At 43.9% G+C, this 15,472-nt stretch overlaps 1 protein-coding gene and 2 non-coding genes across 3 annotated transcripts; 2 read left to right on the forward strand and 1 right to left on the reverse strand.

Annotated features, from left to right (window-relative positions):
- The first annotated feature begins 707 nt into the window (after window positions 1-707).
- trnar-ucg lies at window positions 708-780 on the forward strand. The gene has a single exon. It is a non-coding gene; the product is annotated as a tRNA-Arg (tRNA).
- Window positions 781-1,275: 495 nt separating this feature from the next.
- On the forward strand, window positions 1,276-1,348 carry trnar-ucg. The gene has a single exon. It is a non-coding gene; the product is annotated as a tRNA-Arg (tRNA).
- A 3,104-nt stretch (window positions 1,349-4,452) lies between these two features.
- LOC100488087 (microtubule-associated tumor suppressor 1 homolog A) lies at window positions 4,453-14,076 on the reverse strand. The gene is made up of 4 exons (XM_002932233.5): window positions 13,974-14,076; window positions 10,191-10,244; window positions 8,571-8,712; window positions 4,453-4,955 (listed from the first exon to the last, which is right to left on the reverse strand). The coding sequence occupies exons 2-4, from the start codon at window positions 10,237-10,239 to the stop codon at window positions 4,754-4,756; spliced, it is 393 nt and encodes a 130-aa protein (XP_002932279.1). The 5' UTR covers window positions 10,240-10,244; window positions 13,974-14,076; the 3' UTR covers window positions 4,453-4,753.
- Window positions 14,077-15,472: the final 1,396 nt, after the last annotated feature.

Below are 15,472 nucleotides of genomic sequence, written 5' to 3' on the forward strand. Positions count from 1 at the left end.
CATTTACCTCCCACTGAAAAGCAGCAATTCGCCACGAATCCATGCCAATGAAACATTTTACCCATCACTAGTCATGGGTGCGGGTGCTGCGCAGGCTGTCGGTCACAAAAGCTGGTGCTACTGCTGCTCTGCCTGGATCTATTCTATGCCTCCTTACAGTTATATAAGTAAATCTATGTCAGTAAATATGCGAGGTATAGGCAAGAATAAGCATCATACTGTAATATTAAGTGAAAGACACCCCCATACTTACCTTTAATCAAGGGAAAGTGGCCCTGAATAATCCTGTGCCCGGGATATAAAGCGCACCATGCGGGGAAAGTTCCCTGTCAGAGAAGCACGCCATATGGTGTTTGCATACTGAACATTGCTTTGTGCTGCTGTAGTACCGCTTGGGAGGTTCCATCTGTGGCCTATGAAGCCGGGAGCTAAATTTAGAGGTTAGGCCAGTAAAGCACGCAAGCAGCGGAAAAATCATCCGCTGAGAACTAATCTTTCTCAGTCAGTTGTACCGACCTGTCTGGGTGTATGAGAAAATTAAGTGTCCCACATAGCAGGCTTTCTCCCGCAGTAACACATGGAACGAAGCTCACAAAACTCGGTGGAAGGATATAACATGTATATGTTTCTATACAGAGAAAATAAAGGGCAAATGACACCCGCCATATATATTATAGATAGCGCGTCTGCAGTAAAGTTTGCACCAGGGCCGCGTGGCCTAATGGATAAGGCGTCTGACTTCGGATCAGAAGATTGCAGGTTCGAGTCCTGCCGCGGTCGGTTGTTTTAATGCAAAGTACATGTGATTGCTGAATCCAAACCTGGTGCTAAAGAGACTCATAGATTTGTGGGCAGGAGAAACAGGGCAGCCAATGGATGGGAGAGTACACAGGCAGAACAGGATGGGATGACCATGTCCTTGCTGGACTCTTAATGAAAAAAGTGGGTTTCTAGGTAAGAGTGAGGTGACAGCACGGGTACAGGTTTTGATGGCACCCAGAATGCACTGGTTTCTACTATGTTGTCCTTTAAGTTCAAGTACAGCTTCTAGCGGTGAATGCGGGTTATGCACAAGCGGGTGTATGAGGAGGCTGGGCATACACGCACCAAAATAATCTGTTTTCAGACCGTGTGTGCATTCCAAATTATCGTCCTGATAAATTTTGGACCATGACGATCGGTCGTTTAGTCAATCGATAAGGTTACAACATTTTCATGAAATGAAACAAACCATATGTGTTATAGATAGCGTGTCTGCAGTAGAGAACACAAGTGGGCCACGTGGCCTAATGGATAAGGCGTCTGACTTCGGATCAGAAGATTGCAGGTTCGAGTCCTGCCGTGGTCAGTTTTTTTAACATTGCTACAAATTAATTTCTATATTTTTTAAACTAAATATGCATATAAATGTCTATTAATACTTACCACATCATATAAGGGTCCAATTCTACTTAATGTAAAGTACATGTGATGCTGTATCCAAACCTGTTTTGAGGAGGTGCTAAAGGGACTGATAGATTTGTTGATGGGAGAGTACACAGGCAGAACATGAGCATGTCCTTTGCTGGGAACCTAGGGCAGTAGCACACAGGGAGTTTAGTTGCCCCACGACAAATCATGTATACCGCGGGCGACTAATCCCCCTGTAATGCCATCCCACCGGCTAGAACGTAAATCGCCAGTGGGATGGCATACGCGTTGCTTCATTTTTCCAAAGTCATCTGGTTTCCGTGAGAGGCAACTTTGGGTGACTTTGGGAAATCATAGCGACGCGTTTGCCATCCCACCGGCGATTTACATTCCTGCCGGTGGGATGGCATTGCGAAGATTTGTCACGGGGCAACTAATCTCCCTGTGTGCCACTGCCCTAAGGAAAAAAGTGGGTTTCTAGGTAGGAGTATTTGAGTTTTTTCCCCGATTTTCTTTGATTCCACTTTTGTATTCAGATTTGTAATAAGTAAGCAAACATTCACATTTTATTTAAAGCAGAAAAAAATATGAACATTTCACAAATAGGAATTTTGATATGTAGGCCTCCCTGTCCTTTGACGTTTATACAATATGAGACTTTATATAAAAGGCTGTATTATACCATGCTCTTGTCATTTGGGGCACATTTTACCTGTTATGTGATACATAACTATTTTGTTCCCGTGATCATCAGTACCTATACAGACAGACTGATCACCCTAGGTGAGTTATTTTTAACCAACAGACTTAATTCCCATCAATTTAGATAAATAGAAAATGTAGCGGAGCACCGGATAGCCAAATTAATAAAGCTGGATGGGTGAGGACGCCTTCTATATGCTTTTAAAATGATGAAATAAACATGTACTTTTATTAATTTGGCTATCCGGTGCTCCGCTACATTTTCTATTTATCTAATGTGATTGTTACCCTATCGGGGGTGTTGGGGAGCGTTGCAGTACCGTGGAGCATTATCCAGCCTGCTATCCTGGTGAGTGCTCCCCTATATTCCCTTAATTCCCATCAATATTGTGTTACAATTTTATCTCTGCGTATCTTAGAAACCTGAGTGGAACTGTATATAAGCTATCTACTTGGCATTTTCTACCCTGCCTTTTTACTTGCCAAAGCATTGATGGCTCATTTGCCTGAGAATACCTTGCTTTTGTTTTAATACCCATCATGCCATGGTATGGTCTTGTGGGTGGGGGTGCACTTGTTACTTGCTGGGGAAACACAGTGTTTTTTTTATATAAATAAAGCCATATTTACTAGAATTTATTTTTTGATTATTGACTTATTTGGGTTTAAAATTTGATTCATTTTAAAAAATATAACCTCCCATTATATTCAGTATCACAAAGAAACAACTCTGGAGATCTTTCCTACAATAAGAAGAGCTGTGCATGTAAGCTGGTGTAAATAATGCAATGAGCTGTACGCAGGGCCGCCATCAGAAATCACGGGGCCCCTCACAACAACATTTTCTGGGCCCCCCTCCCACCAGTACAAAGGACTCACAGACATGAGACATTGGTAGCCAGCAGGGCCCCCCTAATACGTGGTAGCCAGCAGTGCCCCCCTCTAGTACATTGGTAGCAAGCAGGGCCCCCCTAATACATGGTAGACAACAGGGCCCCCCCAGTACATTAGTAGCCAGCAGTGCCCCCCCAGTACATTGGTAACCAGCACGGCCCCCCCTAGTACATTGGTAGCCAGCAGTGCCCCCCCAGTACATTGGTAGCCAGCAGTGCCCCCCCTAGTACATTGGTAGCCAGCAGGGCCCCCATAATGCATTGGTAGCCAGCAGGGCCCCCCTAATACATTGGTAGCCAGCAGTGCCCCCCCTAGTACCTTGGTAGCCAGCAGGGCCCCCATAATGCATTGGTAGCCAGCAGGGCCCCCCTAGTACATTGGTAGCCAGCAGGCCCCCCCCCAGTACATTGGTAGCCAGCAGTGCCCCCCCAGTACATTGGTAGCCAGCAGGGCCCCCCCAGTACATTGGTAGCCAGCAGGGCCCCCCCAGTACATTGGTAGCCAGCAGGGCCCCCCCAGTACATTGGTAGCCAGCAGGGCCCCCCTAATGCATTGGTAGCCAGCAGTGCCCCCCCCAGTACATTGGTAGCCAGCAGTGCCCCCCTAGTACATTGGTAGCCAGCAGTGCCCCCCTAGTACATTGGTAGCCAGCAGTGCCCCCCTAGTACATTGGTAGCCAGCAGGGCCCCCCTAATGCATTGGGAGCCAGCAGGGCCCCCCCAGTACATTGGTAGCCAGCAGTGCCCCCCCAGTACATTGGTAGCCAGCAGTGCCCCCCCAGTACATTGGTAGCCAGCAGGGCCCCCCTAATGCATTGGTAGCCAGCAGGGCCCCCCTAGTACATTGGTAGCTAGCACAGCCCTTGCGTCTAGTTCGGCAGCGGCGGCATCTTCAGCGGCGGCATCTTCAGCGGCGGCAAGGTCCTTCCCTGCCGACACCTCTTCACTTCTGACTGCCGGCAGAACACAGGCCCTTTTATAAGGTTGCGGCCCGTGCGTACTGACGTGCATGTACGCACGGGGCGCGACCAATAGGATCACCCGCTGTCCACCAATGACAGGGCCCGGAACTGATTAAAGTTAAAATCGGCCGGGCCCGGGACGGCTGTACCCCCTGTGCCCCCCTGATGGCGGCCCTGGCTGTACAACATGTTTAGGCTTTAGTTCTCCTGTAAGGCACAGTGCCATTCATTCTATTAGCTCCCAGAGGGACACAGAGCTATATAGATATATACAACTTTATAACAAGCTGCAGTGGCTTATTGTACTGCTTCTGAGCTACCCAATAGGCCCATATAGTTTATCATGTAACCTTTATATTGTTAGCTTACAATCATACCATACTCCATATCAATACACATTATATTCATTACTAGGCAGCCATGCCATTTAACATGGGATTGGCAAGGTTTGCATTCCATTGTCTTGTTTTAGTTCGGCTCAGACAGACTATCATGAAATTTTGTTTTTATTCCTTTGGATTACAATTCTTTGGATCGCTATTTCCACAAAGATCAAGAATAAATAAGCCTTTTAAAGGCTTTTTCTGTAATGTAAAGCTGTCAGCTGAAACACTTTATGTACATTATTTTATATTTTTTAGCATACATTGTGGAGGCAGAATAGTTTCACTATTACATAGGGACTGTTTTTCAATGTGTGCCTTTGTGAGTGTCTCCTGGTGCAGGCGTTTATTCTGGGACAAGGTCTCAAAAATGTATTTTTTTCCCATTGGTATTATAAGGGTGTCATTTTAGGGTGTTCTTAATCCTCCTGTTTTTTGTCTCCTCCTGCTTTTCCATGGTCCTTCGTAGCTGCTGAAGTGTTTTCAACAGTCGCCAGTTCTCATGGAAAAGCTCAGACTGGGTCTTCTGAGCTTCCCATTGCTGCTTCTCTGCTTCTTCCAGCTCACACTTTGTACTGGTTAGCTCTTTCTCCAGTGCTTGAAGTCTGAAAAGCAAAACATTGCTTATTATATATAATCTGCCTCATTTGTACCCTTTCTTTCTCACTCGCTCTTTATCTTCTAATACCCATTCAATAACATTGTTCCCCACCAAATTCCCTCCAGTGATGCATGCAGGCTTTTGGTCTTAAAATCCCCTTGGGACTTCACATATCCATTCCCACTGGAATTATCAGGAACACACAAATCCCACACATTTCACCTTCCTATAAGTTCCAGTGGTTCAGATTTCCACATGTACATGTACATCCCCAAATAAAACTAGTATACATATGATATATAATAGCCAGTGGCATAACTACATGGCAGCCAACCCTACTCAGACCCTCTCCCCTATGCCACTATCCCGCTCACTTGCATTCCCAGCTCATTGCAAGCTCTCCTACCTGAGATGATATATTTCTATACTATAGAGGGGGGGGGCTTCTATATAGAGGAATCATGCAGTCCAGGCACCCCTGTCCCCTGGGCCCCCTATGCCCTGGGGGGGGGGGGTCTGCTTTCTTATAGCCTCTGATAATAACTAATGACATTCAATATAGCCACCAAAAAAGTTGTACTTTTTTACAATACAGCATCACACTATGTTAGGATATTGGACAAGAGCTCATTAAAAACAAATGTAGGTCTGGGTGCCATGGCCCAGACATACAGCTTAAGAAGGGAATTTGTGCCAACATAGATTTCTGTCAGGGAGAGATTCCACGAGAAGGCATTGTATAAGCACTGTAAACTTTGTTTAAAGTAAATGTATGACACACAATAGCCTTACACATTTTATACCCAAGGAACTTAATCTTAGGCACCTGAAACAATTACAGTGCTCAGTTTATTCCCTTAGAATACTCCTTAAAAATTATGAAGCCAAATCAAATATAAGAAAGGAGAATAAGGCTACTTATGATGTGCAAGTCAGAGGGAACAGAAATGTAAATTAGAACGTAAAGCAGCATTTAAGATGCCAAAATAAAAAAGGATAATATATTCTTTTCCTCGTTACATGCAACTGAGTATCCAGGGACACCATATTAAAAAGTGTGTAGCCTCATGGGTAAAGAGTGTAATAAACTGTTTATCTGTAAAGCACTGGTAAGGCCCTGTCTAAAACATGTAGTACAGGGATGGTCTCTAATATACATACACCTGCATCTAAACAAAGGCAGCTATGTTACTAAAGGAAATATATATATACAACAAACTCTTCTGGTCCATATTCACCAACAGATCTGTGACGCTGTGTGCAGTTCTCACCATGGAGTGTTTGTGGCAACGGATAATAGAAATATTTTAAATGAGAACTAAAGTTTAAATCACTGGGGGGGCTGTCAAAATGTAAGGTGCATCCCCCCCCCCCCGGTGATTAATATCATTTACACAAAATATAATTTTTTGCCTAATAAAAGAAAACTTAATTATAACCAACTTTGCAATATATCATTATGAATTGGCAATAGTTTTTTACTTATTTGTATATATATATAGTTGTTATTAGAAGTAGTGTTTGTCCTTTCTATTCTCTGCCCTGGTGGCTCTGGCATTTGAAACAATGTAACACAAGGCGGCAGACTGACAGACCTGACTTGCTGAAGGAGACTGGCTTTTGTAACATTGTTTAAAAAGTAACAACCAGGGTTCAGCAAATGCTGCTTTCTATAGCAATTACATTTATAAATAACTTTTAAAGCACTAAAAATTTTCAATAAATTCAGATTGAAAAGTTTCCTGGGATTAAGTGTTCTTTTTATAAGGTAAAAAAATACTTTTGGGGGTTGACATGTCCGGCACAGGGTATTTCTGCAGAAGATCCCCACTGCCACCTTTATTCAATTCTTGTGGCTTCTTTTGGTCTCAGTGTGTTTGGCAAATGTGTGACGGAGTGAAAGCTGATCTTAGCAACTAAAAGCCAGCGTTTTCACTCTAGTGCACATGTGTGCCCGGAGAAAAGAAGTGAGAAGAGGTAGAAAGATTGTGCTGAAGAATAGAGATGTAGCGAACTGTTCGCCGGAGAACTAATTCGCACGAAAATCGGGTGTTCGCAAGTTCACAAGTTCGCGAACTTTTAGCGAAGTTCGCAATTTTGGGTTCGCCTTAGCTGGAGCCAAATTCTGACCTCTCACCCCAGAGCCAGCAGATACATGGCAGCCAATCAGGCAGCTCTCCCTCCTGGACCACCCCCAGACCACTCCCTTCCATATATAAACTGAAGCCCAGCAGCCATTTTACATTCTGCCTGTGTGTGCTTGATGAGTTAGCATAGGGAGAGAGCTGTGCAGGGGTTTGAGGGACAGTTTAGGTAGCTTTGCTGACTAGTAATCTACTTTCTACTGCTCTGTATGTAGCTGCTGGGGACAGCTGTCCTGCTGATCTCATCTGCTGTAACCCAATAGTCCTTGTAAGGACTGCTTTTATTTTCTGATAACTGTTACTCTAGTCTTCTTTTCATTGTGTACTGCAGCTCCGTCTGTGTGTGTTGGAGACAGGTGTGCTGCTCATAGTAGTGCACTAAGCACCAACCACACATTGAACCGGCTGTAACCTTTACACGACTTGATTGGCATGTAGACCCCGGACGTTTTAAAGCAGTTTATTACACAAGTTTAGAAATGTAGTGTGATTTCTGCCCTTTACAGCACAAAACGCAACGCTGTGTCAACAACGTATTTTTCAGATAAATTTTTGCCCTTGATCCCCCTCCTGCATGTCACTGTCCAGGTCGTGGCACCCTTTAAACAACTTTAAAATCAGGTTTCTGGCCAGAAATGGCTTTTCTAGGTTTTAAAGTTCGCCTTCCCATTGAAGTCTATGGGGTTCGCAAAGTTCGCAAAAGTTCACACTTTTTGGCGGAAGTTCGCAAACGGGTTCGCGAACTTTTTTTGTGAGGTTCGCTACATCTCTACTGAAGAAGTTCTGCAGGAATACCCTGGGCCGGGGCAGTTTTCTGCTAACACAAGCACTGGCCCAGGGTATCAGGTAAGCTATTACAATCACTGGGATGTATGCCTAATATTTGGCAAACTCCAGTGACTGAGACTAATCCTCCTTTATGGAAGGGTTGCATATTTACGGGTTTAAATTAGCTAGTACAACGCTGGTCCCAGCCCTGGTCGAATTTCAGTACAGGGAGAATTTTTATTGCTTCCTCGTTGCCACCCTCTGTACCAGCTGGACTGGATAATAACCTTTAACTTAGGAGACTCTGATTTGCCGTGGTATCCAGCATAGATACCAGATAAATAGCTTAGAGTTAACCTTGCAGCTCATCTCAATCACTATTGTCTGTTTTTAAATTATTACTGTATTAAAAGGAATCATGGAGACTCATATGTTCCCTGACCTAATAAACAAAAATTTGTCTATGTCATTCTGATATTCTCATTAAAAGTGATAGGCTCTAACTAAGTTTATGTTTTAAAAGAAACAACTTGTGCAGTCTCAGTGTAGAAATCTAGCAATACAGCTACTCCTTTATATCCTTTATGGTCTTCCATTGACCATCTCCATTTTGTTGCTGTACACTCCAGTATCAGAAGTAACAATAGTGGCTGTTACCAAGGAATATCACATAAACCCTGTCATTCCAGACAACTCATGCCCATTACCTTGACAGATACATGCGCGTCATGTTCTCCATTGCTGCATCAAGAGCAGCAGCTTCCTGCTGGTAGCCCCGCCTTAATTGCTCTTCCACAAACCCCGCCTTACTTTGCAGGGTACTTGTGTATTTTGGGGTCTCTGTATAATCTACAAGAGGAGAATGACTATGTTTAACAGAATGTTATGTAAACTATTATGCTTTTATATACTTTTCATTTTTTTTATTTCTTCATTTACATATTAGCTTGTGCGCCTGCTCTTTGTCTTTATTTTTTTTCTTTTTGGAACCATGTATTTCTTTGAATGCCGAATCAGAAAATCAGCAGGAGAGGGTCTGATCAGAAAGGCAAAATTATAATAATTATATAAATCTAAGAACCAATCTACTTTTTGGTTATTATGTGTCTCTTACTCCCGGCAGCAATACAGCATTTTACTTATTAGTACAGGCAAAGACAAGACCTTCTCTGCACTCACCCATTATCAATATATACAGGCCATTAAGACATCCTGTGCATTAGGCTGATGCCACACGTGGCGTTTTTCCGCTGCATATTTTCTAATTCTCTCGGCGGCTGAAAAACGCCCGATATCATCATCCATAGAAATAGCTTGAAAAGACTCGAAGCAAACCACACAAAGCATAAATACACTAGAAAACGCCTTAGCACGGATTTTTCAAGTGTAGGCCGAAATACGCCAGTATTTGCACAGCAAGCTATTCCTATGTATACACAAAGGCAGCTGCCAGACCTAGCGGAAATACGGGGCGTTTTTTGCTATTTCGCACTATTAGCACCATGGAAACGGGATTTGCTTACGTCACCAGTACTAGGCTGAAAAACGCCATAGTCTCGGGCTGTGTGGCTTGTGCGGCGTTTTTAGGCTGAGAAAAAACGCAGCATAAAAACACAACGTGTGGCATCAGCCTTAAGCTACTAAGCAATGCCCTCTCCTTTTAAACAAAACAGGGAGTGTTTGTCCATATACTATATTACAGCATACTTCAAGCTGGCCAACTATGTCAAAGTCATCCCTGTTCTGGCCTGTCCTACACTCAATTTCATCTGATTCATTAATAAATCTACAGCTTAATTATACATTTTATACAGGGACTTGCTTTCAAGGTTAAAACTACCAAATGTTTGCCTTTTTATTGACCATCACTGGGATCCAGGGTTGGACTGGGGGTGCAGGGCCTACTGGGGCTACTGCCCCAGGGGCCCTGCAGGGGCCCACACCGGCCGCATCCCCTGCACCACCTAGGGGCCCCCAGTGAGCCTCCCTAAATCCCCCCCCCCCCGCAGGGGCCCCTGCCAGATGTCACCTTCCTCTATAGTTATACCACTGCACCTGACTGTAGCTGGGAATGATGGAACCAACAACATGGAGCTGGCCCCTGTCCCTGTATAAACTATAGGAAAAAAGGAAAAGTCGTGCTAACCACTAAATCTGAAACCTTGAGGGGGGTGTGCAATGTGGCTGTGACCAAAATATTCATGTAGACAGAAACAAGAGGTCCTGATATAAATTCCACATTTCCCTAACCTGCTGCTGGTGAAAATACTTCATAATCATCACCTTTAAATATTACATGCACATATTACCACATATTGCACCTTTACCTGTGGCTCGGAGATCTGCCAGCTCTTGTTTTCTGTAGGATCTCTTCATTCTTCCTGTGGGAAAAATAAGTTATTTTATATGACTGTAGACCTGAAGTATCCAATCAGTATTGGGCCAAGCTTTAGGCAACCTGGCCAGCCAGCCCACCCACCATTCCACCATCCCTTCCAGGTACGAGTCGCACTGAAGATGGGAAGGGAGGGAAGTAATGTGGGGGGTGTGATGAGGGAGAATTGGGATCAGTGGGTTGACAAGGTTTCGAACTAGGGGTAGGCAAAGAGGTACGTGTCTGGCACCCTCCCAACAGTTGCCCCCTTGGCACGTGCCTCTTCTGCCTACCCCTAGTTCCAGCCCTGTATCCAGTTGATGAAAGTGGAGCAATTTCTGGCAGCAAACAATTGTGAAAAGAATCATTATAAAAGAGGGGCCACTGTCAAAGCTAAAAGCAATAGAGGAAATGTATGATTAATATGGATGCAATTTGCCATTTTTTTACCCACAATGCAAATGCTTCAAATCCACAATGCAGAACAATAATCTTTAGACGCTAGGTTGCTGTGCATATTGGAAATTAAGCACCGAATGGCAAAAAAACGTTAGGAGGGTGGCATTCAGGGACCATGTGGCAATAGGATGCACCTGTATGCTGTTTGGTATGTACAATATTGATTTATTTGATTGAATTTTTATGACAAATAAATGTGTTGTATGTGACACCATTAATTTACTTGGTTGTTTAATGTTGTTTATCATGGGCTTTTAAGTATAGCCTGCAGTGGTAACCCTAAAAGTAACTCCTGGGTTACCCTGAATCAGTAGGTATGCTTGTATGTATGTATAACTTTATTTATAAAGCACCACAAGGGTACGCAGCGCTGTGCAATCTTACAATATACAGAATTACACACAGGGAGGACAAGTGTTATAATAAATAAATACAATAAATATATATAAATGCACAGGGAATAAGTGCCATGTGGTATGAGACACAGTAGGAAGGAGGTCCCTGCCCCGTAGAGCTTACAATCTAAGTGGTTACTTGCAAATGATTCATCTGAACAGACTAGGTGGGCCTTATGGTGTTTAGTGCTAATGTGCAACTGCAGTAAGTGTGTGTTAAGCTATCATTTTTGCATGACTACAAATGTGGTTGTTATAAATGAGCCTTTATGATTAGTCTGTCTGCCTGTTGTGTGTCAGGGGCAGTAAGCTGTAATTTACATGCTATAGTGCAATGTAATTTGAAATTAATTCACTAGATGGCAGCAAACACTAAGGTTGGCTATGGTTGGACTCCCCAGGCGTTACTAGTAAAAACCATCCATAGTTGACATCCTACAAGCTTTGAAGCAGGGGCTTCTCTAGGCCAGGTCTGTGCAGACCAGACTGACAGGCACAAAACTAGCTGGCGTGTCGGGTTAGACTTATGAAATTTGCCCCGGGGAGGGAGGGGGGCAGCTATGCTAGTTATCATGGGAAGGAAGGGGCTGTACTAGGTGTCCATAACTGTGAATAAGAGCTGCAATAAAAGTAGCAGTTTTTGTTTTTTTGTAAAAGTCTGTGGCACAGTTAAGGTCTAAACAACTTTATTTCTTGGGTGCCCTAACTATATCTGACCTGACACAAGGGTACATAAGTTGGTGTTACAGCCACGCACAGTCACAGTGCAAAGTATAAGTTCCGTCAGCTGAATCTTAAATACCTTTTCACTTTTAGGCTTATGTAATAAGTGCTGCAAAGTTTTCTATAAGTCTAATCACCCATAGCAACCAGTCATCAGTTGGCACTTGCTTATCAGCTGCATATTAGCAAACATCTTATTGGTTACTATGGGTTGCTACCCCTGGAAAAACTTTGTGGCTTTTATTACATGGGACATTTTAAAATCAGCTTGTGGCATTTATTATTGAGTACAATAAATTATCACAGTGATTTTCTCCTCCTCTTTTGGGCTCCAGACCACCTATATATATATATAGTGGTGAGTACAAATAAACTGCTCATTAGGTGTTTTGCTTACCTGATAAAAGCACAGTGGGCCCTGAATGTAGCCATTTAAGATTATAGCATTGATGAATTCATGTTAGTTATTAGTGACAACAGGTGAGATCTGTGAGGTGTAGTTTCACAGCAGCTGGAGATTTGTTTTTTTGGTTAAATTGATTCTAGCCTTGTCTGTGACCTTTAGCACTAGCAGTCAGCATGTAATGGATCATCCAAACAGTCCCATAGAATGCCCTCATTGATTCTTACAGTGGTATCATCTGCACAGGCCAAACAAATACCCACGCTAACACATTGGCACTTGCATTCCAAAACAAATATGGAGCATATTAAGAGAAGATCAGGGCCAGACATTAGCGTAGATGAAAGAGGCACGAACTAGGGCGTAATGTGTGTATTGGGGGAGGGGGGCGCTAGGCACATACCTGTCCTGCCTTCCCCTAGTTCAGCTTCAGCCCAGTGTCAGACTGGGGTGCCAGGGGCCCACCAGGGCTCCCCACCCCAGTTGCAAGGTCTTACTTCAACGCTAACCCCCCTCCTCTGCACACCACGTAGACACTTGCAGCAGTGATGGGGAGGAGTGTCAGTGCCCACATTTGCCAACAGGGGGTGTAGGCCTGGGTCATGGGGGGATGCAGCGCCCATAAGGGGCCAGGGCGCACCTGTTTTTTTTCACTGCTGGCTCAGTCGGACCCTGGAGCAGCATTCACTGCTGCTCCCTTACTTGCACGTCTGAATGACAGTGACGTTAGCGGATGAGAGGGCACCTCTGTGCTGCCCACCCCTCAAGAATATGGAACTGCAAAACACAGGGAATGCTGTATTATTGGGGCTGGCCACAGGTCTCTGTGCTCTGAAATGAAGCACTCAGGCCTGTGTTAGTTTCTTTTGACTTGAATGCACAGGGAAAAATACAAACATAGTGGAATGCATTTTCATAAATTACCCTGTATATGTTTGTATGAAAAAATCTCTCTTCCTTTAAGAGGGGCACATAGGTACCACCCCCTTAGCCCCCACATACTTGGGCCCATAGACCAGCAGCTGGAAGTAGTTGGAATGGTGACTAGTAGACACAGTAGTGCACAAAATAACAAAAAGTGCTCTGTGTTTTGCACTTTGTCCTATGAGTTGTGCCCAAAATGCAGCTCTTTGTGATCCTAGAATGGAATACGGAGAGTGGTACCTTGCTCTGAATACAGCATTGCCTGCATTTATCAGTGGAGTTCAGAGGGGACAGGATGTATGTGGCATATGGACATGCCTTGGAATAACATCTAATTTGCGTGTCATTTCCATGTACAGGCGAGGGAGTGCCAGGGGCTGCAAGGCACGGGAGAGTCTGCCTATGGCTTTCTTGTACCCAACAGGGCTTTCATGTGCCCAACAGTAGTGCATAATTGTGTGCCCCTTAGTGCTGTTGCACATGTGCTTGGGGCAATAGTTAATGACACATTATGTCAGTGATGCCCAACCTCCTGCTGTGTTAGCCCTGGGCTCAGGTACATCAAAAAGACGACCTTGGCACCACACTTAGAAAGGGCTTCCTCTGAAGCAGCGGCAGCAGCAATAATGCAGTAGCATACAAGAAAACTGGATATGATAATAAGGATTATGAGCAGCTTTGTTAACATATGACTGCAGGTTTCCTAACCAAACTATTATTATGGGCCTGGTTTAAAGAAAGATAATGAGCTGCCTGCAGTCCTTAAAATATCACATTATTATTCATATGCTCAGAATTTTAAGTGAAATAATGAAGAAACGGCACTACTTACTTCCAGTTCAGACTGACTGCAGGGCTGTGGGTGTGGGTCTGTGTAGTAAGCGGCGCTAATGGGAACAGCTCTAGTTGCTAAGGGACTGCAGAATACACAAAGGCTGAGCAATTAACCCCAGACTCCAGCTAACAGGGAGAAATGGCAGGCAAAGCAGGGATCTGCATACTGGACCCTTTCTTTTCCGCTAAACTACAACTTTCTGCAAAACCTGAGAGCTACAGTTATATCATTTGAAATAAAAATCATTAAATTATTTGTTGATAAATAGCTAACCAATGCTACAACATGGGATGTGCTGACTCAATCACCATTTTAACTGGGGAAACACATAGCACATTAGCTATTGGGCTACAGTCTAATTAGTGCTCTGTAGCATGGAGGGTTTCTTTTCTAAAATTCCCCTGTGAAAGTGGATATCTGGTCAGCCTAATATCATCAAACTCCATTTTTTGTTCTAAATGTTATCACCACCAGCCGCTCTTCTTAGTCATCATAACAATACGGAGATTATATAGATATATATAAAATAATGATATATGATATGTATGTATGTATGTATATCTTTATTTATAAAGCGCTACTTATGTACGCAGCGCTGTACAGTAGGATTCATTAATACAGACAGGGGGGTTAAAGATAATGGATAAATACAAAGTACAACAATAAATACAAATAAATACAAGGTACAGTTGCAATAAGAGTCAGAAACACAAGATGAAGGAGGTCCCTGCCCCGTAGAGCTTACAATCTATATGGGAGGGTAACTAACAGACACAAATAGGCAAATATAAGTGCTATAGGTCACAGTGGGTGACATTACAGTATAAGTGCCAGTTTCCAGATCAGGTGCTGGGCGAGTGCTCCATAAGGTAGTCTTTAAGTTTAGTTTTAAAAAGACTGAGGGAGGATTCTCTCCGGAGGACATCAGGGAGGGAATTCCAAATGTAAGGGGCAGCAAGGCAGAAGGATTTAAGGCGGGAAACAGCAGTAGTAGTGGGGGGCGCAACCAAACGGTTGCTCTGCGAGGAACGAAGGAGTCGGCCAGGAACGTACGGAGACACCAGGGAAGAGATGTAGTGAGGAGCAGAGGAATGGAGGGCTTTGAAGGTTAAGAGAAGGAGTTTGTAAACTATTCTTTGTTTAACAGGAAGCCATGATAAGGCCTTTAGCAGGGGAAGGGCCTGAACTCTCCTGGATGAGAGGAGGAGAATTCTGGCAGCAGTGTTAAATATAGACTGTAGGGGGGAAAGATGGGAATTAGGGAGGCCGGTTAGCAGCAGGTTACAGTAGTCAAGTCGGGATAGGATGAGGGCATGCATGAGCAGCCTAGCTGTTACAGTAGAAAGAAAGGGTCGGATTTTGGCAATATTGCGTAAGAAAAAGTGACAGGTTTTGACAGTGGTGTTAGTATGGTCAGAGAAGGAGAGACTGGAGTCAAAGATCACCCCCAAACAACGCATGGAATTGACAGGGTTGATGAGGGTGCCTTCAATAGA

The sequence above is a fragment of the Xenopus tropicalis genome, chromosome 3 (genome assembly GCF_000004195.4).
Source record: "Xenopus tropicalis strain Nigerian chromosome 3, UCB_Xtro_10.0, whole genome shotgun sequence".
NCBI classification, from domain to species: Eukaryota; Metazoa; Chordata; class Amphibia; order Anura; family Pipidae; genus Xenopus; species Xenopus tropicalis.

Excerpts from the sequence above, each read along its gene's own strand:
- LOC100488087 (XM_002932233.5), bottom strand. The coding sequence starts at position 10,239 with ATGAAGAGATCCTACAGAAAACAAGAGCTGGCAGATCTCCGAGCCACA. Across the intron at positions 8,713-10,190 it reads GGCAGATCTCCGAGCCACAG|ATTATACAGAGACCCCAAAA; the intron begins GTAAAGGTGCAA and ends CTCCTCTTGTAG. Across the intron at positions 4,956-8,570 it reads ACGCGCATGTATCTGTCAAG|ACTTCAAGCACTGGAGAAAG; the intron begins GTAATGGGCATG and ends TTTGCTTTTCAG.